Source organism: Dromaius novaehollandiae, chromosome 17, assembly GCF_036370855.1.
Source record: "Dromaius novaehollandiae isolate bDroNov1 chromosome 17, bDroNov1.hap1, whole genome shotgun sequence".
In the NCBI taxonomy this organism is placed as follows: domain Eukaryota; kingdom Metazoa; phylum Chordata; class Aves; order Casuariiformes; family Dromaiidae; genus Dromaius; species Dromaius novaehollandiae.
Window position 1 is genome coordinate 15,080,626 of NC_088114.1, and position 20,358 is coordinate 15,100,983.

General features: G+C 37.7%; 1 protein-coding gene across 2 annotated transcripts in view; it reads right to left on the reverse strand.

The window, feature by feature from the left end:
* The window catches only part of MED13L (mediator complex subunit 13L), a 211,017-nt gene that overhangs the window by 22,468 nt on the left and 168,191 nt on the right, over positions 1 to 20,358 (reverse strand). For both annotated transcript variants that reach the window (XM_026119072.2, XM_064522314.1), the window contains 9 exons: positions 18,794 to 18,893; positions 15,329 to 15,549; positions 11,965 to 12,170; positions 8,490 to 9,436; positions 7,677 to 7,856; positions 5,789 to 6,012; positions 4,549 to 4,741; positions 2,027 to 2,474; positions 303 to 522 (listed from right to left, as the gene is read on the reverse strand). In XM_026119072.2, the coding sequence (XP_025974857.2) occupies positions 303 to 522; positions 2,027 to 2,474; positions 4,549 to 4,741; positions 5,789 to 6,012; positions 7,677 to 7,856; positions 8,490 to 9,436; positions 11,965 to 12,170; positions 15,329 to 15,549; positions 18,794 to 18,893 (2,739 nt within the window). The remainder of the gene's footprint in view (positions 1 to 302; positions 523 to 2,026; positions 2,475 to 4,548; positions 4,742 to 5,788; positions 6,013 to 7,676; positions 7,857 to 8,489; positions 9,437 to 11,964; positions 12,171 to 15,328; positions 15,550 to 18,793; positions 18,894 to 20,358) is intronic.

Here is a 20,358-nt window from a genome sequence, read left to right on the forward strand (position 1 = left end):
CAAGTTGTAAGTCAAACTGAAATACCTCTTCAGGAAGCATCTATCATACATGATTGCTGGAACCATGCAAAAGGTTTGATTTAAGGATAACAATGGCTGCCTTAAATTAACATCCCCATCAAAGCCAAAGCAAGTCTTTTGTTTAAACTTACAGTCTTGTACTTTTAACAAAGTAATTTGTAAGCGTTATCTAAATTTTATATATTATCCTTCATTTTATATCCTTCAGTATACTGTACATCCCAAAAGTATGCTGTGATAGAATGCCTGTCCAATGTGGAAATACAGAGTGAGACAGTTACCTGGAGAATGAAAGAATTCCTCATATTCTCGGGCAAATTATCCAACATTTCTGTGTAGCATCTCATCAAACTTAACAGCCAGAAGTTGGCTGAGGCAGATTCTTCATCTGCAGTGTAGGTAAAAGGATCCACCATGTAGATGACAACTGCTGGAGGATAGGCGTTGCTGTCTGCAGACTCTGGTTCAGTGGGAACCCCTATTCTCTCCCTCTCTGTAACACTATGGACAAACATGTTGTTAAGTTCAAAGGCAAATTACAATTATTAATTACTGTTTTGCTCTAAAGATGTGGGAGAGTGAAGCAGAGGAGGAAAAAAAAAAGGAGTACTAAGTGGTCATTACATTGAGAAACAAAACTAAAAAACATGGGAACAGTGTCTGATGAGAGACTGCTTTTACTCACAGCATTATGTAATACAAAATATCTGTTAGAAGTGATGCATCAATGATACTTAACCCTAAAGTCATTAATTCAATCTGAATAATGTAGGGCTGAAGAATATGGAAAAATGACTAATATTAGCTCCATCAGTTTTCCTCTTGTGTTTGTGCATGCCTCATTTTTAGCACTGCTTGGGGTTTTATTTTCGGAGAGGGGGATGGGAAGCGGGAGAGAAGGAATTGAGAACTGAGAAAAAGTGCCAAAGTGATATCTATGGAGACAGAAGTCCTCTATTTACAGAAAAGGTATAATTGGCAATGGAAGGAGCAACTGAATGTTTTTTCCTTGGTAATGACAACCCATGTTGTAAGTTACATACTCCTCCAGCAAAATGTCTCACCCATGAACGGGAGGCTCAACATCTGTAAGTGATAAAAAGCAGCTCAGAATCACTTTGTCAGTGACCACACTGCGTTTGGTAAAACAGTATTTTGCATAGACCAGTAAGTAGATGTTTTGAGAATAACCTGAACCAGGACAGGATGTGGGCTTTTCATTTAAGGTACAGGAACTCACAAGCCTGTATCGTGACCATTAGTAATATATATTACTATAAGAGTAATGAAAAACATGCTCACTCAGCAAGTTAGTTATGGAAGATGTTGAAAAATATTTTTCTAGTTTTTATGTTTGGTGGATGGCTATTTATAATGAAGTCTTTAAAAATGTTGTGCTGCTCAAATTTATTTAAAAAAACCAGAAGTATATTCCTGTTTTCTGACCTCACAGTACCTCTGCTGAAAAAACAATCGTTGCAATACAAGCAAGTTGGGGGGGGGGAGGGGACAACAACAACAAAAAACCCCAAAAGCACAGATCACATTTTCTATCTATTAACATTAAATGAATGATGGAATTGCCCACATAAGAGGCATCCAGTGCCACATGAGATATCCTACAGTATCTGACATATGAGACTGAGCTAGCAGATATGGCACAGAACCTATGAGACACCGTGTTCTTCTCGTACTGCATCTGCAGGCCAGGTGGGGTATGGTAGGGCATCTCAAATGGCTCTACAACACCCATGTTTGCATAGTTGAATGTCTTTTATCCACAAAGGGAAAGTTTGTTTTTCTAGTTCCCCTTATCAGTAATTACTGAATGCAAAAAAAAAAAAAAGAGCCCTGTTCTGCTTACAACCAGATAGCAGTACTGCAACATGTCAGAGAGTCCTTTAATTTCAAAGATTTACTTAAGGCTTAAGTAATACGAATTGCATGAAAAGCAGGAAAACACAGAATTTGATTAGAAATACTATGAGTCATTTAAGTAACTTACCCTTCCTGTCCTTCTTGCTGCTGTTGTGGTAAGTTTTGACCTGATTCTGTGTCTCCTCCAGAACCTGTGCTTCCTTGTGAGCGGTCTGCTGTGTTTCCCCCAGTGCTGGTGTTTTGCCCTGGACACATGTTCCCACTAAACCCTGGAGTGGAGGTAGTGGTCATCTGGTTAACGCTGGGTGTTGCAGAAGATGCTGACAGCTGTGGCACAGAGGATCCAGAGGATGAACTGCTTCCTGCTGGAAGGCTAGTGGTCCCACCGTTGGGTGTGGAGTTAAAAGAATTGCCTGGTGGTGGTGGTGCCCCAGGAGCTGAAAGACACGTTGAATTTGAGGGTACAGATCCAGTGTTCCCAGGTATCATTTGTGTCTGGCTTGCTGGCGCTGGGGTTTGGTATTTAGGTGGTAGTAATAGGCTGCTGTCAAGCTGCAGAGTGGCTAAATAAGGTGCTGAAAGAGCATAAAAAGAATAAGGGAGATTAATGACAGTTTATCAGATGGAAGTCATACAGTATTTTCTGTGTTTTTAGAATATTGTATACAAATATTAAGTGAATATAATCTCCATTATAAGTATTTACTTTGGAATCAGTTCTTCAGGGTTTCATTTCTAACTCATGTGAATCAAATGTCTTTGAAAACAGGACTGCCTTTGTAGAGCTCTTGCAGTATGAAGAGAATTGCAAGTGAATCAAAGTTGGTACCGATGTGTCATTTACCTCTGGCTATATTTTGTTGGGATGGCAGCTATATAGAGTGTTCAGCTTTGCAAGCTATTATATGACATTTTTTCACAGTGCATTCCAGACATTTTTCAGATCATCTTTGTCAGACTGAAAATCTACAAGTCCTTTTTACCTGAGCTACAATAATGACAAACTTAATGTAGTAATTTCTGCTCCTCAGTATCAGAAAAAGAGAAATTGCAGTGAGTGTTTTTTAAATAATAAATGAATAAAAATAAATGTATACATACATATTTATTATTTATTTATTTACTCTCAAAACAGGTACATCAGCAGGGAGTTTCTAGTACTGTCCCCAGCCAGATGCATCAGCTGTGAATTGGACAAGCCCATTCCTGCACTGGCTGTGCACATGCTACATATTTCCACGTGTAAGCCTGGAGTACATATGTTAAGTAGCACTGTAATAATTCCTCCCTCCCAGTCATGTGGTAAATGAAAATTAAAAGCAAGCTGAATGTGGCAGCAGGATTATTTGAGATAGATGAGTCTCATCCTGTTCTGCCAAGTTTTCCCGAAAAGATGGGGCAAGCTTTCAGAAGACTGTAGAACTGCCCAGCTACTTCTGACCTCTGTCTGCTTTCTTAAAACTTCTTTCTTCCAAAACCAGAACATCAGTACTCAAGATAACCAGACTTAAGAACTGTCAGCCCTTTTACAGAGCAAAGAGAGTAAGCACATTTCAAGAATTAATTTAAAATTCCCAGCTATTTTTAAACAAAAAAAAAGTCTGCACATTTCAGTTAAGGTAGGCAACATTTACGTGGCTTGCATTCTGTGATCGCTGCCTCTCTTTCTGATGAGCATTATCTCAGCAAATGTATTTCCAGTGTCATTTTGGATGGGTCTGTGTTTTTGTGCGAAGATCCTGTTTCTCAGTCCCATATACCATATGCATGTTACATTGCCTCTGGATCCTCTTTGGAATGAGCAACTATGTCTCTCCCCAGACAAAAGCTGAGAGCCATGTGGTGGTTGGATCAGTTCAGGGACTGCTCTAGCCGTGGCCAGCCTGTTGACACTATCTCAGCAAACTTTCCACACTATTCCCTTCCACACTTCTTCATGCAGCAAACAATCTTGATAATATGCTATAAAAACCCAAATATGGCAGGTTGCCAGGCAGCCCTCTCAAACTTCAGAGCATATTTTGTTAAAAATATAAAATAAAAAATGTGTTACTATGTTTCAGGGTGGAAATAAGGCTACATGAGGTCCAGAAGAGACCAGGCTTTGAGGGCAATGTGGTTCAAAATATCCCAGATCCAAGAGACTGCAGCCCCACTCAACAAGGATACGGGGTTTTTTTTTCCACCTGTATTAACTCATTCTTCCTTTGCAGCGTTTTAGTCAGCTACTCTGTTATATAAATGTTATGCTCTAAGGCACGATGCAAATCATTCTATCACAAGGACATGATGTTTCTCATCAGTAGCATAAACACGCAATTGATTTATACATTCGGTCATGTTCAGAACATCTTTGAGACATACAAACAAATGTCTTGCACCCAGCCGACTTTTCTAAAAAGATGCGAGAATTGGCTTTTGAATCTCTCATGCGATTAAACTGATCAACAACAACAGAATCTTTTGAAATAGACAAATTTAACACCGAAGCGATTAACAAATTGTTAAGAAGCAGCCTCATAATACATTTAAAAATAAAATGTAAATGATCATAACCGTATCTTAAGTACCTGCTTCCACCTGCTGCAAAGAACCTCTAAAGCACCCACAGAAAACAACAAAGCCTTGCGATCTCCCTAGTAGACTTACCTAGGTGATGCCGGCAAACTTGCGCATAAAGTTTGAGTCTGGAATGATTGTCACACTCCTCAGTGCCCCAAGGCTGGTTAAACCATTCGCTCACAAGCTCATCTGTTAGCTTTTGGGCCACGGTCTTTCCCACCCGCATAATCCCATCACGTAACACTTTGCAGATTGGTTTGTGCTGGCCAAGTCTACACATCTGGTCAGGAAAGAAAAAGTATTTGTAACAAAATGCCAAGCCCCTGAATAAGTTATGCAGACTGGTTTGTAGCCTAAAGCCCTACTGATTTGTAGTCTGAAGCCCTCTACATTCAGCTTATGCCAACACAAATCTGACTTCTTAATAATGGCTTCTTAAGAAATATAGAAACAAAAGGCTACATATATGTGTTAACTTGAGTTACACTTACAGTCAATGTAAGGTTACAAAGGAGTCTACAATATTACAAAGTACACACTATGCGTGAGCAAAAAAAAGTTTTTATCTGCAGCCTAGCATTTAGAGGAAAGCCACAGTTTCTTTAACCAAGTCCTTGCACTGTAGGTTTGGTTGGGCTTTAATGTGTTAGGCTGTGATTGTACTGTAGTATTAATACTAGCATTGTATCCTCTGTAAAATGAAATAATGTGTACTGGAAAACAGCAGATGCCAACAAAGCATCTTGAAGCCTAAAGAGCATCACATTCATGTAAGTAGGATCAGCTTCATTTCTGCGGAAAGTAGACTGGTATGTTCCAAAGCTGTATTAGCCATAGCATTGACTGGATTGGTACAAAGGCATATTAAAGCACAAGATACTAACTCAGTGCAGCCTTTCATGTTAGACAGAAAATATTTTTGTTGATAATAGTGGGGTACTAGAATTCTATCACTCTTGAATGGCTATTCCAGCATCCTGCTGGAAAATAGTGATTTAGCTATTTATAGCTCACTCAGCTGTTTGATGTTTGAAGAACATATTGTGCAGTTAGTGCTTACTCACTTATGACTTCATCCAGATAAACTAAGGGAAAAAAATATGACAAAATGCTTTTACTATTTTTCAAACAGGAATCAGTATCTTTAGAGTGTAACTCAATTAGATACTAATTGTGCACTCTGAAAATGGAGGAAGACCCCAAAATGAAAGAAATGTTTGATTAAATAATTGTTACTTAAAAAGCCATAGATTTCTCCCATTGAACATGCAACAAAGCAGAAATAACACTTAAGAAGAAATAATTCAGAGCGGTTCCTCTTTCCAACCTCGTATACAGCACTCAAGTCCCTGAAGAAAGTTTTGGCTCCATCGAGCAAGGCCTCATTTTCTGGACACACCACAATATAGGCGACATCCCGATGGCCCCCGTATGGGTCAAGCAATAGCCTCTCCCAGAATGGCAAGGAGAATGGAGAGATTGTCAGGAAGTCCTTGTCATAACCCACTAGTAAAGTTGGGATCGGAAGAGGCTCAGGAGATTCCTCGGAGCCTTTAAAGGGAAAAAAGAAAAAAAAGATGATGTTAAAATAACTGGCTTAACTGGAATAGGCTCGCTGATATACCAGAAAGTGTGTTCTTTTAGAGGAATATTGCGAATCACCATGCCAAATTTCCTGGAAGTTTGACCACAATGCCCTTCCACTATGCTTGGAAAAAGTATTCTTTAATTAAGGAGAAGAAAGATCTATGTCGTGCTTAGGAAGTGTCGTAAAATCAAAGTTCAGTCAGCCAAAGTAGAGGAGAGAGCCAATCAAAGCACCACTTAAACTTTCCTAGAAAGCTGCAATAAAACATCTTTCAGTGTATTGTAGATACACGTATTGCCCCTCCTGAGGCTTCATCTTTTGGGCTCACAAAGAAGAGGTTTTACCTTTGTCTAAATGATTATATAATCATATTATAACCATATTTCACAAGTGCCTGTTCTACAAAAAGCAGTAACATGAATTCATGAAATCTGGTTTTATGGTTTTTCTCTACCTCCACTTGACTCTGCAAAATTACCAAGTAAAATGGTTAGGCAAACTTATTCCACGGTGTATAATACTAAGCAAAGTTATCATAACATAATTCTAAAAACTGCCCCCTGCTCCTTTCCATCACAAAAGCACTTGCTGTCACAGCTGACAGGATTACCATAAAGTTTATCATGGTATATCCCAGACATTGTGCTCATTAAAAGAAATACAGTTGAAAAATGCAAGCCAAAATATACCTTGATAGTTTCTGCAGAATATACTTCAACTTCATCAAAAAGTCAACATTCAGCAAAAAACACTGGACCTACATCTCAGGCCTCTACTTACGATATGATAATTTCAGTTGTATTCTCTGGTAACAACTAGCAAATCCTAACTCTTTACATTAAAGTTACAAATGTTGGAAAAAGATTAGAAGTATTTCTCATGGAGCAGAACAGCTTTAGACTGGAACTGTAGTTACCACAAGTTGTCCTAGCCCCGAAGGAAAGCAGCAAAATATCAAATACCAGTGCAGAGAAAATAATGAAGTGAAGCACTGTGGAACTGTAGAATAAAAACTAAGCAAGACTGCATCAGCTGAGACTGAAATAATTTGCAAGCATGAAACAGAAAAGGGTCAAATGATATTTAAAGGTCAATCATCATTTTGCAAATGTGCACATACAAAGTATATTTTCTAATCTGTATTTTCCAGAAGTGTGACTTATAACCAAGAGATATTTAAACTGACGCCTATCACAAAATTCTTAAGACTATGGGAAATCTTAGAAGAAGTGAACCTCTTTGTGGGCAAAGTATATTCACTTTTATTTACAATATTTGAGCCTTGGCCTAGAAAGCCCCTCTTCCCCATTATGATTTAGTGCAATTTTAACAGCTTCCCTCTCTTCACATTATTTATGTACTAGCTAGCTGCAGTACAAGCCGAAATACAGATTCAGATTGGGATTTTGATCCTCACATAGCATTTAGGCACTCTGCAAACATGCATCATCTGGAAGGGTAAACCCTTCACTATAATATTCAAGCATATGCTTCAAATGCCTTTCAAGACCATGAAAAGTGATACGAAGAGCCCATTTGTTATAACATATTTTCCACAAGAAAGTACACATTTCCAAAAAAACATGGCTCTCATTTTAACTGTTGATGTATAACACAGTATATGTACCATAGGTTCCCCGTCCTGCCATTTTATGGAACTGCTGCCAGGTGAGTGGCCCCTGCACGTGCTGGATGTTCTCCCAGGTCCTTCCTGTTCGCTTCTTCTGGATAGCATCCTGGAGAAAGGGCTGTAGCGACAGCAGCATGCGCACCACGTCCTGGGAGGAGAGCATGCTGATGTCCAGTACTGCAAATAACAATGGAGCATCAATCACTTTCATTGAGGAAAAGGAAGAATTCTTTTGAGATGGCAACATTTTTTGGTTTATTGTTCCCTCATAGCGCTCTTCACAATGCCCACAAAATTTGTACAGCTCTGAACTGCTTAATGAAATTTAATGTTCTACTCCATGAAGACATTACTGAACCTAAAGCTATTGCAGTCCTTTTCACATACCTTTCATTGTAACCATTGTCCAACTCAGTTCATAAAGGAGTCAGAGCACCTTCAGCATTCTTCAAGCTTCTCTTCTTTTCTGATGAGTGTTTACGCTCTTTTCCAAAAAAAGAGGGGCCATAACCCCCTCCCTCCCTCCACTCCATCAAATACTTGAAGTTATTTTACATCTCTGCTTTGGGAATTACCACAAATTCTGACAAAAGTTAGACTACAAAGTCTAAGTGCTAAGGACAACCCGATTACTCTTCCTTTACCTGTAATTTTATAAAGCTCTCAAAAGTCTACTTTATTCCTAAGATATTTTATGCATTTCATTTCCCACCCAAAGATTAAGTAACTTATGGTTGGCAAGTTTCAAGCAAATTTATAAAAGTAAAAAAAAGAAATCCAAGGAAAAAAAAGGTCTGATCTGACCCATACCATTGCTGTGAGGCCAAGAATGTACAGTGGCACTTCTTACGAGGGCTTCGTCCACTTTTCCGCCAGTGGGGTTATCCACATACTGCCTGCCTTGCTCCAGGGCGTTGAAGCACTCTATCCAGGAATCGTTACTATCTGCCTGCAGTCTGTCGTAACTCCAGTTCATGCAGGGCAGCGTCTGACGGTTATTGGAGGACATGTAATCCAAGCAGCTCAGAGAAGTGAAAGGCTGTGTGTGCTGATTCTGGAGGAGGAGGAGGAGGCTCATTGGAGGTTCCTGGGTCCTTCTGGCTCCCTCTCCCATCTGAGAAAGCAAGTTGCTTTGACACATCATCAGTCGTCTTTCTGCAGCTTGGCCAATATCTGAGGTCTTGCCAAAAATATCCAGCTCATCCTCAATGAAGAGCCCAGAGTTGTAACCTAATTTGCGGTTCATAATAGCACTAAATCCACAGGTGCAACGGTACTGATCCTCATTAGATGAATCTGGGATGTATAATCCAACATCTGCACCTTTAATATTCATATTACAGGCGCATATGCAACAGCTATCAAAGTTACGATCTTTGAAGATGTTCAGCACAGAGTCTGACAGAATCAAGGTGACGTACAGGCTGTGGGCTTCTGGGATTGGCTGAACAGTGGCTGGCTCCACAGAATTAAGCGGTCGTGTCGTAGAAGGGGTAGAAGCAGGTGAACCTTGATCTGTGCTGTCATATTTTACAGATCCTTGACCACTCGCAGTACCCCCACCTCTAGGAGTCCTTGGGGTCCTGGGAGTGCGGGGGGTAGGGACAGAGAAGCGGGGAGTTGCTGGTGATGGCAGAACTCCTGCTCCGTTGTTGCTGGCTGAAGCAGCGCTATTTAACGTCACTGGTGTATTCATCTGAGGAGTGTTCATCTGAAGATAGTCCTGGTCGGCCAAACTCCCAACACTAGGCACATTGCTACAAGAAATACACGAAAAACAGAATCAAATGCTACCACGGAAACTAGCTGGGTTTGGTTCCTAGAAGACTGATTTTAAAACACAGGGAGATGGTGAAAAATAAAAGGGTTCATTATAAACTACAGTAAAGAAGAAACATCTCCAGGCATTCTGCTCATAAGCTTTTCACGCATGTCTCTTTCATCTAAAATTTCAGTTCTCATAATGAACACAGCTGTTTCTTATCAGTGTAATAAAAAAAAGGAGCATCATGCACTTAACCCTTTTCAAAGATGATTCCCATGAGCTATAATTCAGATGCCCATTAGAAGAATGAGAAGATAATTTATCAGGATAGTTTTTTAGGATATTTATAACTCGTTTAGGTAAAAGATAAAAGTTATTGGCTTTTTTAAAAAAAAATTGACATAACATAAAGAGCGAAACAGTTAGTGGAGATTAAGAAAATATTTCATAGAGGCATAGAAATGCTACCTCATTTTAGAAATAATCAGTTTAAATATCTGTAGGAAGCAATGCACATGGCACTTGTTATATACAGTATTGCTTCATAGTGGTATGCAACTGCCAATAGTATTTCAGACACTACAAAAGCAAATACTCATTTAGCGCCATGTAGTCTACAGGACAAAAGTCACAAGTTCCACTCTAAACTCTTAATCCAGTAAAGATGAGAATCATATTTTTGGGTCATCTCATCATCACTGGGTTTTATTACTGAAACTTTTGTCATTTTCTGCCAAATCTGAGTGACCAGAATAGGTTTGTGCATTCCCATGCGATCTATCTTCTCTCTGGAATGACTCATCATACCAAGAAACAGATAATAGGGGCCTGTTCAAAAGAACAAGATCTTTATTTAACTTTCCTCTTTCCAAGTTGCTAATAAAACATTTTTCTTGAAATGTGTTCATTAAGCATTTCTTACATTTTATTTCCTGGCCCTAATACGTAAGAACACAATCAGTCTCCTGATAAAGGAGTGGAAACAGAAGGATTTTTCATGTTTGTCTGTCCTTACTCTTTATTTTGTGTGTTATTTAAAAAAGTATTATTTTAAGGCTCATACATCATTAGCAACTTGAAAAGGAAAATAGTGAAGACCTCATTCCTTAGATTCATTTAGTTATCTTGAACTGATATATGTCCAACTCAAGGTAAGAGAGGAAAAAAAAATGAACAAGGGTTTGAAGGAGTTCTGAATCTGAAGCATACTGAATGCCTCAGACTAATAAGAAAAGGTGACCTAGAAACCTTGATAGGCAATCACTACTCTGTCAGAAGCCTGCAGTAATAATCTTCACTCTAATTGGATTATATTGAAAATAAAAGATTTTTTTTTCAATGAATACCTGAAATTAATAACCAGCTCAGGCCTGATGAATCAGTTACTATTATGGAAAAAAAAAATTAAAAAAAAGAAGGAAAAAAAGGAGAATTAAATTGCTCCCTAAGCACTATCAAGGGTTTACAATTTCTTTTTTGCAATTCTTTTGAGAACACTGAATGATCCTTTGGAGCTGGAAAAGGACTGATTTAAAGGATTTAAAGACTGATTTAAAGACACAGACTACTTCCTCCAAGAGTGAATGCAGGTCAGCAGGAGACCTTTGTACTGTACTACACCTTTTAAGAGATTTTATAAATTTAATGGTACAAATTCTTGATAGGTATCAAGACCTCCAGCAGTGAATTTTTTTTCCACAAACACTGCTAATTTCTGAAAATTGAGTAAGGAGTACAGGTTTCTGAGTTTAATAGGAGTGTTTGCATATAGGTCACAGCACTCATACTTCAAACTGAACAGCCATAGCATCTATTTTTTTTAATAAAGAGGAAGACAGCATACATCTCATCAGGATGTATTTGATCAGCAACTCAGTATGTGATCCATTCAGGTAAAAATCACTGCAACTCAGAAGAGCTAAGACTGAATTCATAAAAAAAATAAATTCCTTGAGAAGAGAGCTATCACAGGCCTGCTCAAAATTTAAGAATCCTCAGAAAGCAAACAGGTACCAGCTGTATACACAGAACTGAGTATCACTGACAGACTGATGTTCAAACTGAAAATACAGGACAAGTAAGAGGGGAACCTAACAGTAGGCTAGAGAATAGGGCATTTAAATGGGAGGACAGAGACCTGAGAGGTTAACTGCATGGATTTTATTCCCTAACACTTCTAGTTGATGTTGAATTGCAGTATTTTCCTGTATCAGAAATTGCAATTAATTCAAGTTCTGTTTTTTCCCCATTCTCTGAGAAGTACTAAGAGTGTTGTGAAACTATATTATGATGATAGCAATTTCCAAAAATTGTTCTCGATTCAAATGTCCCTATTGTCAGAGCTTTTTTGATTTGTGGCAATGACAGATTTAAAAGGTTTACAGTACATTTGCAGGTTATTTGATGGTGCTGGTGCTTAGTAAAATATGTGTTTATTATATGCAAAAATTATTTTGATTAACTAATCACTTTAAGTATGGGCATAACATATTCTGTAATTTCCTGCAACACTGTACTTACTTGTAGCCATCTCTGATGAAAGTGGCTGCAGGTGGCAAAGGAAGTTGTTCAATTTTAGGAGGAACTGCCCAAGAAGGCCTGAAAATGCAGGCATCTGGTATCTTCAGAGGTAGGAGGCACTGACTTGGCAGTATCTTCAGGGGAGCAAATATGGAGGAGCCCACAAAAGGTTGAAATGATGGAACTTTGTGCACATATGAAAAATCCTGTAACGTCCAAGTGATATTGTTTACAACAACATGGTAAGGTTGATCTTTATATTTAAATATTTATTTTTAATTAAAAAAGAATTGCACTGCTTTGAACCATTATAACTGCTTTTTTTTTCATAATAAATATATCTATTCATTCTACAAAACATTCAGGACCAGCTCCTTCACGAAATTCAGCTGAGGCTTCTTATTACACTGAGGTACTATACAACTTTCCCTAATGTGAAAAGATTTCACAATTAAATTAGATCCATTTAGGATATGAAATATCTGAAAATTAAATGGTACACTACGAAATATTCAAATTACCTAGCTTTAAGCACCTAATTTAGGCACTTAAAAAGCTGATCTTTGCAAGACTTCTATACTGATAGTGGAAAGGCTGAATCACCCTCTGAAGAAACCTTAGGTGCCTTAAGTCAGCCTTTCTGAATAACACCCACTTTGGGAATTGTATAATCCCAGTAGTAATAGCGGACCCTTATCACTAGCACCATTCCGAATACCACATATAAAGCCACCCAGACTGGACTTCAAGCGACTGTCTTACGTTTACTTGCAGAGAACAAGGACAAAAACTTCAGATAGCATTTCTAAAGCTATTCAAAGTTTGTTTCATAAGAAAAGAGCTAATCCTTTTGAGACACTACTACAAAGTAACAATATATATTAAAACAGTAACAGCAGTCTCAAAATTTCAGTATTTAACATCTCACTAAATCTTGGCATTTTTCCCCTTGCACCTTGTTAAAGCATTGAGAGATGAGGAATGTGTGGATTACTACCTCAGCTGCTGAATACTCAGCACAAGAAATGTACTTGCATGTTCTCAAAATGATTAGCAATGGGTTTAGGTGCTTGTTTCCCATCAGTGTATATGAGCAGGTGTGACACACTTAAAAGCAGAGTAAACTGTGCTGCTGGAAATGTTATCAGGCACAATTAAAAATATATTTTAATACTCATAAAAATGGGTGTTAGGGAGATTAAAATATCTTCTCTGTCAATGATGCACTAAAATCTGTTTCCACTCAAAAACTCTCAAGCTCATCAAGTCACAATGCATATTTTCTTTCCAGTCCCAAATTATCCTAGTTTAAGTAAATAGCTTACTATGCAAATGGAAGGAAAAAACAAATAAGGTCTGTGACAAGGGGAAGAAGTGTTCTTCCATATTTACACACAACATACCTCATTAAAAACGTATTTCAAACTTCTGTAATGGCAGCAAAATTGCAAGAATATACAAACTATACAAAGAGAATGGATAACTGTACATCAGCAAAGCCTCTAAGAAGATGCCTTTTCTCATCATGTCTTCAATTTATCAGGTTAGAAGGAAGAAGAGATCTTGCAATAACAGAGCAGACTTTATACATGTCTAGCTTACCAGGTGGTTAACTGTCTTCAGGAGGGATACACTGGTAACTCTAACTCTACCTTAGACTTCTGCAAAGTGTCTCTCCCTTTCTCAACTGAATCATTTGCAAAAGCTCACTAACAGCTCAGCTCCTTCACGGGAGTCGGGTCACTCTGCAGCCTTGTGAGCTGATAACTCCTGGTTCCGACCAGACACACTTTCTCATTATATGGAGACACAACCCCTGAATGCAGCAATCTGTCCTATTTCCTCCCAGGGATATGCCTGAATGTTCTTAGGAGGAACATCACTGTGTTGTTTGCCTGTGCTTTACTTTCTGTCTGCCTAAGTTATATAATTACTGCCATACAGGAAAATTTACTAATTCAGAGCTAAGTATTTTATACCAAGATTAGATTAAATATCAGTATTCCTGTATTGATATATAGCCACTTCTTGTCCATGCAGCTGCAGGTGCTGTATTTTAAGTGCTGTATCTTTGTGTGTGTGGCTCACTCAGCTGTACAGATGCTTAGAAATAAGCCCTGAGCTAATTCCAGCCTTCACAGAACAATATGAACAGGAGGGTAGGGGTGCTGGGAAAATAAATGGATACGAAATATAGAAAAAAACAGGCTGTGGGGGATTATGGACTAAGTGGGCCTGAAGGAGAAGAATTAGGCTATAAAATGAGGTCTTAGGGACTACCAGGAAGACAGAGTTCTCATGTATATCTCCCTTTTTATTACCTGCATACACCCAGCTTGCACTGCTGCAGAACCACAAGGCAACATCCATTTTTACATAAATAATCCTCAGGCTATACTCATGGAAATATGATAAAGATAACGTCTAACAAAAGTGACAGAAATTGGCCAAAAGGTAATGCAGAATACACACAATCAGGCAGAATGATTTAACCTACCTGTTAACGTGTGCTAACGATGGAACAATGAAATACATATCAATGTAGACTAGGTGCTTATGTTAAGTCCTTTTATGTGATGCTATGAAAAAATGGATACATCTTGATATGTAAGCAGGGGAGGTGAGTACTAGTACCCCATAGCAGAGACCCCATTTTAAAATATTTCTTTACTCAGATACACTATAGGGCTCAATATAGGAGTAACTATGTGACATTACCTGACCTGTGTTATACAGAAAGTCAGATAAGAATGGTCCCATCTGGCCTTACAACTTGTGAAGTAACATCAGCTGAAGAAGAAACAGAGCAAGTTTTCAACCCCTGGGCTTTCTCAGTGATTTTCAACCCTAACCAAAAAAGGCAACATTTCAGAGAAAAAAAGGCAGCCTTTCTACATGCATGATTTTATCCTAGTTATATCCCCAGAGACTGGCAACAAGGAGTGGCTATACAAAAAAGGTGCTACAGAAAAATTATCTGAAGAAAGCATTTAAGTACTACTTAGTCACAAGCATGATGTTTTTCAAATACATACATTATTTCTGCCAAGCATAGGACTTACTTCACGTACAATATTGTTTGGTTCCTGAGAACACCCAGAAACATTACAAACAAAACTACGCCTATCACACGAGAGAAAAAAATAACTATAGTTAAAACTAGGGAAATAATTAAAAAGCTGTTTTACTAAAGAAGAATTTTTGTTTTCCAGCTAAAGATTGATACATACTTTATAGGGATCTAATTCACATTTGTTAAAGTAATCTTCTAGGCACCCTACAATACATGTTACAAGTTTATAAAAAAACATACAAAACATACATAGGTAAGGTTATAAAAACAGTAACATCTTTGGCATGTTACCTTAATTTCTTCAGGTTTAGGGCTACCTAATCCATCTTCCACCTCCATTTTAAACTCAGCAAGTTGTGTTGGAACCATGTTGACCATAGGACTTTCCATCATTCCCAAGGCAGTCACAGTCTCTGAACTTATTCCATCTTTATAATTCATTACAGGGGAGAAGGCAGGGTGTTGTTCTAAAGAAGGTGGTGTCGGGAACATCCTTTGGAGATCTGCCACAGCTAAATATGATGAAATAACCCACTGTTAATCATTAAAATATAAATTCTCAAGTAAACCCAGTAAAACAGGGGAGACCAGCTTGGTACTAGCCCTTATTTCAGCAGTTAAAACTGAGAAAAGATTCTACAGACTTACTACAGTTTGAAACCAGTATAAATTTAGACTAAGAGTTAACACCTAGGGATAAAATCCAAGAATTCCTAGGGATGCTTTGCAAGCTTATTGTTCAATAGCAACAAACTGATAGATACACAAATGTAAACATACAGTTTCAACAAATGTTTTCATAATAAAAGAGATTAATTGACGTTAGCAGAAAGTTCACCCCAGCAACTGTTACTAAGGAGATTCAGAATAGTTATTTTCCTTTTCTGGAATGACACTGAATCCTAAAATGGAGGCTTTCTGAATTTTTTTGCAGTTGGCTGCGTTTTTGCACCGACCTACAGTCACTGCAGTGTCATTTGGTCCACAGTGACGTAACTCCTGAAAAAAAGACAGGCTACTGTTGTTAACACAAACGTGCACTTTTGGTTAGAAATTAGACTGCCGGGCATCAGAAAATGACAAATAAGTCTCAGAGGAAGCTTCAAAATAAGACTTTTGCACCACCAGACACTAAGCCAGGAAAATCCCCAAATTACTTCTCAGTTAAATTACTATAATGTAATCATTTATCACATATTTTCTTTTCTTCTTTAAGGGGGGGAAAAAAAACACAGAAAAGCTTAACCAAGTACAATGTAGTATAAGTAATCAAACAGAAGTCAGAATAAAATCTTGCATTTTCTTCCCAATTACATTCTCTTTGCTTAAAACTCAGAATGTATATTATCTTTTCCTTACTTGAATTAGGACAGATATTCTCCTGACATAATGATCACTCTGGTGAATTCATTGTTAAAATACTCAAATTAGAGAAGGGTAAATTCCCATAGGTATCTCTTCTGAAGTAGTATTTCTGACAAACTAAATGCCCACTTCCATTTCCATTCCTTTACATACATACATCCCTAGCTGACAGGACACAAGGACACACTTCTTTTCAGTAACTTCTGCAGTCTAAAGATTACGGATAATTGGTAAGTAAACAGAGATGGATTTCTGACAGGAAAACACTGAGCTGCAGAAATCAAAACTGATTGCTGAAACATATTGCTAGTCTCTAAAACTAGTTGTGAAGGACAGAAATAAGTGATGGCATTAAAATTATATATAGTATATGAATACATTCACACAAATAGTTTAAAGGAAGTTTTCATAGGATGCTGCAGCCTCAATTTCTGTCCCTGCTCTGCCTTAACTGTGCAGCAATCTGAATTTGGTCCTCTGGTCCACAGATATGAGACAGCTGGTCTCCTATTTAATTCTCTACATGAAGTGGAATAATTCCAATAGGCGAGATCCTCCCGAAGCAGGGTTCTGGTGCTAACAACACTCAACACTGAACCCAAGTCTTTTGCATTCTGGAGTAACACAGTAAATCATAGGCTATTAATTATTCCTGCTCAGCTCATTTTTGCTTTCTTAGTCTTGCTTTGAGTGAAAAATTTAGAAGAACTTAGTCTTGTCCTGATACAGGATAAGAAAATGTTGAAAAGTCAAGTTCAGCAGAATGGAAAAAACTATTTTCCACAAGATGCTATTATGAAGTACACTCCACTCCTGAATGCCATTTGGATCAGCTACTACCTCTTTTCAAAGAGATGTGTACTTTAGAAAGTAGAGAAAAGAAAAGGACAGGAAGGGAAGAGGAAGGAAGGTTAGAATGAAGTGCAGTCAGTAGGACTTTGCTATGATGTATGAGGCATTGCAGTTCCCTGCAGATACTGTTATGCCTCAATAGCTGCTGTCACTACAAAACAAAAGAATTCAGGTGTATCTATTTAACTTATTTCATACAGTTCCACAGTATATCATTTTCTCACACTCAACCTCCAGTTAGCAAAATTCTGCAGTGCAGATTCATTAAAAAAAAAAAAAAAAAAGTTTAATTACCCCAAACCCCCAACCCTACAGCAACTGGCTAGCCATCATTATTCCTTTGCACGTGTCATGCCTGAAAAAGCCTTACATATTTAAAAAATGGATCAACTAAACCTGTCAAAATCAAATCTCTGTATACTTCAGACTTCCACATTTGAGTAAATCAGCACAGCTTTTATGGGTCCATAAAAACTCTGACTCATCTGCTTGACACCGTGGTTTTTTCCCTCAATTTGTTCTCATTACCAGCGGAAGTTAATGAGAAAGCATTAAAGAATGATTTGCAGCGAAATTTGGTTTCTGTGTATAGTAGTCACAAGATCAAACATCTTTCCTTCTCACCACGTAATTTGTAATTCATAATTTGACTGGTTAGTATCATGCCAAAAATTCTCATCTCCCTCCTCACATATATGCAAACACACACACAGGCATACATATGCGCAAGCCTCAAGAGAAATGCCATCTATGTAAATAATGCAAAAAGAACTATGTCTTTCAGGCTGTAAAAATTCCCCAAAGTTCCAAAAAAAATTATTATTTTAATTTGCATAATATGTATTCAGTATCCTAAGTTTCATTTCAAAATTTCTTCCACTCCTACAACCTTCCAGGTACTACATGTGTAATGGCCTGCACAAGGATTACTTCTACAATAAGGGGTAGAAGTATCCCATCCATAAGGGGTTTAAAATTTGTCTTCAATTAGAAGCTAGCACTTCTATTCTATTCATATACTTCCATACCTACATTATACCTTGAAGGTGGTTTTAGTCTGAAATTGTCCTATGTTAAATGTTAAACTTCTTTCCAAGATAGGTTGCACCACAAAGGCCAAGTGGTAAGTCACAGCTTTAAAATCTGAATAGCTGTATAATGAAGAATGATTTATACTTCAATGGATATGGTAATGGTATAAGTGACTATCTGAGATTAAATATTGAATTGAGAATACAGGGATAGCTTCTAAAAGAAGATTTGTAACAACTCCCTTCCATGCTTCCAATCAAAGGCAATAATGTCAGAAGAATAGCATCACAAATCTCAGTAGGCACATCAAAAATATCATCCACTGTTTCCATTAAAACCCACTTATCCTTGTTTAATATTGGCATCTAGTAACTACAGAAAAAAATAAGCACACTAGCTCTTAATCCTGAAAAAGTGACATTACAAGCTTCTTACAAAACAGGCAGTACAGTAGCTGTGAGGTAATTTTAATTATGACTAAAGTGGTGATCAGTTGTTGCTACTTACTTGGTGGATAAGGTACTGCTGTTCTACCATCCTTCCCTACAGGGCGTTCCTCAGACCCTGCTGCAGGCATTTTTGATGACCGAAGGGCTGGTGATACAGCCTAAAAGGATAATCACGTACCATATTAAAAAATATACAAAAAATTAGAATTCTAAAGTTATTAAAAATGTTGAAAACTCTTTGAATGAAATTTTACAAAAAAGAAAAAAAATTTTACTTTTCCAGTAGCTTAACCCATTCTGCCCCTCCCTCAACCAAAAGTCTGGATTTATTCTGTCTTTTTCAACACTAAAATCAAAACAAAAAGTCTTCAAAATATTTGTGCATACATATACGTGCAAACACATGCATGTATATGTACACAAATTATATTGAAAATGTCATCATTAACACCGAACTCTAAATTAACATGACTACACTACTTGCTTCCATGTTCGGACCCTATAAAGTAACACTGAGAAAACACCACTAAGAGTAAAATTGTCTGCTTAGTACACAGGACATGGAATGCCATAAACGGACTACCGCAGGGTACAGCTCAACACAGTGCATGTTTTAAGACAGGATGAACATTAGGTCTATCCAAGCCAACAGTGACTGAGCACTGTGAAAAGGTGAATTTTTTTATTTTGACAGAGTAGTTCTCTCATAGACTTGCATATTAGCTGCAGTATCTTAAGTGCAGTTTGTGTGAAACCATAGATCAGCACAAATAAAAAGACCTAAGAATTTGTTAAAGATAGCCTTACTTAACGAGCCCTGGATGAGAGCAACTAAAATAAAGTTCTGCCAAAACCAGACATTAGACCTTCAAACCAGGTTATCTGCATCAGTCAGTTTAGGATCAGCTTCTATATCATTATGGCTAGATTAGATTAAGTTTAAAAACAGTAACTATTCTAATCTTTGACTATCCAGGGGCTTTGATGTAAATCAAAGTAGTAGCAGTAATTGATATAAACCTATTTTTCCTTTTGTATTTCATAATAATCAGTGAACTATTTGTAGATAAATAAAGTGGTTATAGGAACAGAAAGAAACAGAACTACTTCAGAGTATTACTTCAGGGAATTACTGAAATACAGTAAGGTTGAATTTATTTTTCTGTGGGCAGCTTCTCAGACAAGGTAAAAGAACAAATCCTCAGTTAATGAAACTGAGATCTTTTTCCATAGCTCACAGAAACAAACAAAATACTGACAAAAGCTAAAGACTACAAACTAGATCTAATGTACTTATAAGGCAACTCCATTGCTTTTCCTAAGGAAGTACTCATAGCCCGCCTCTGCAATGACTATGACAAAAAGTTGCATTTTCCTTAGAGTATACAGATTCTCCTCATAACTGAAAAAAAATGTCAGATGACACAAGCTTTGATGTTATCTAAGTGATCTCCTAATCTTCCTCAATTTTATGCAGTGATGATTTCTCTCTCTGATGGATCTCCTTGAAGAGTATCTTAAGGATATCTTGCTCTCATTTCTTCCTACTTGCACATGCAAGCCTGCCTACCTGGCAACGCTCTCTTCTATATATTAGGGATGACTGCCCACCACTAGGATTCC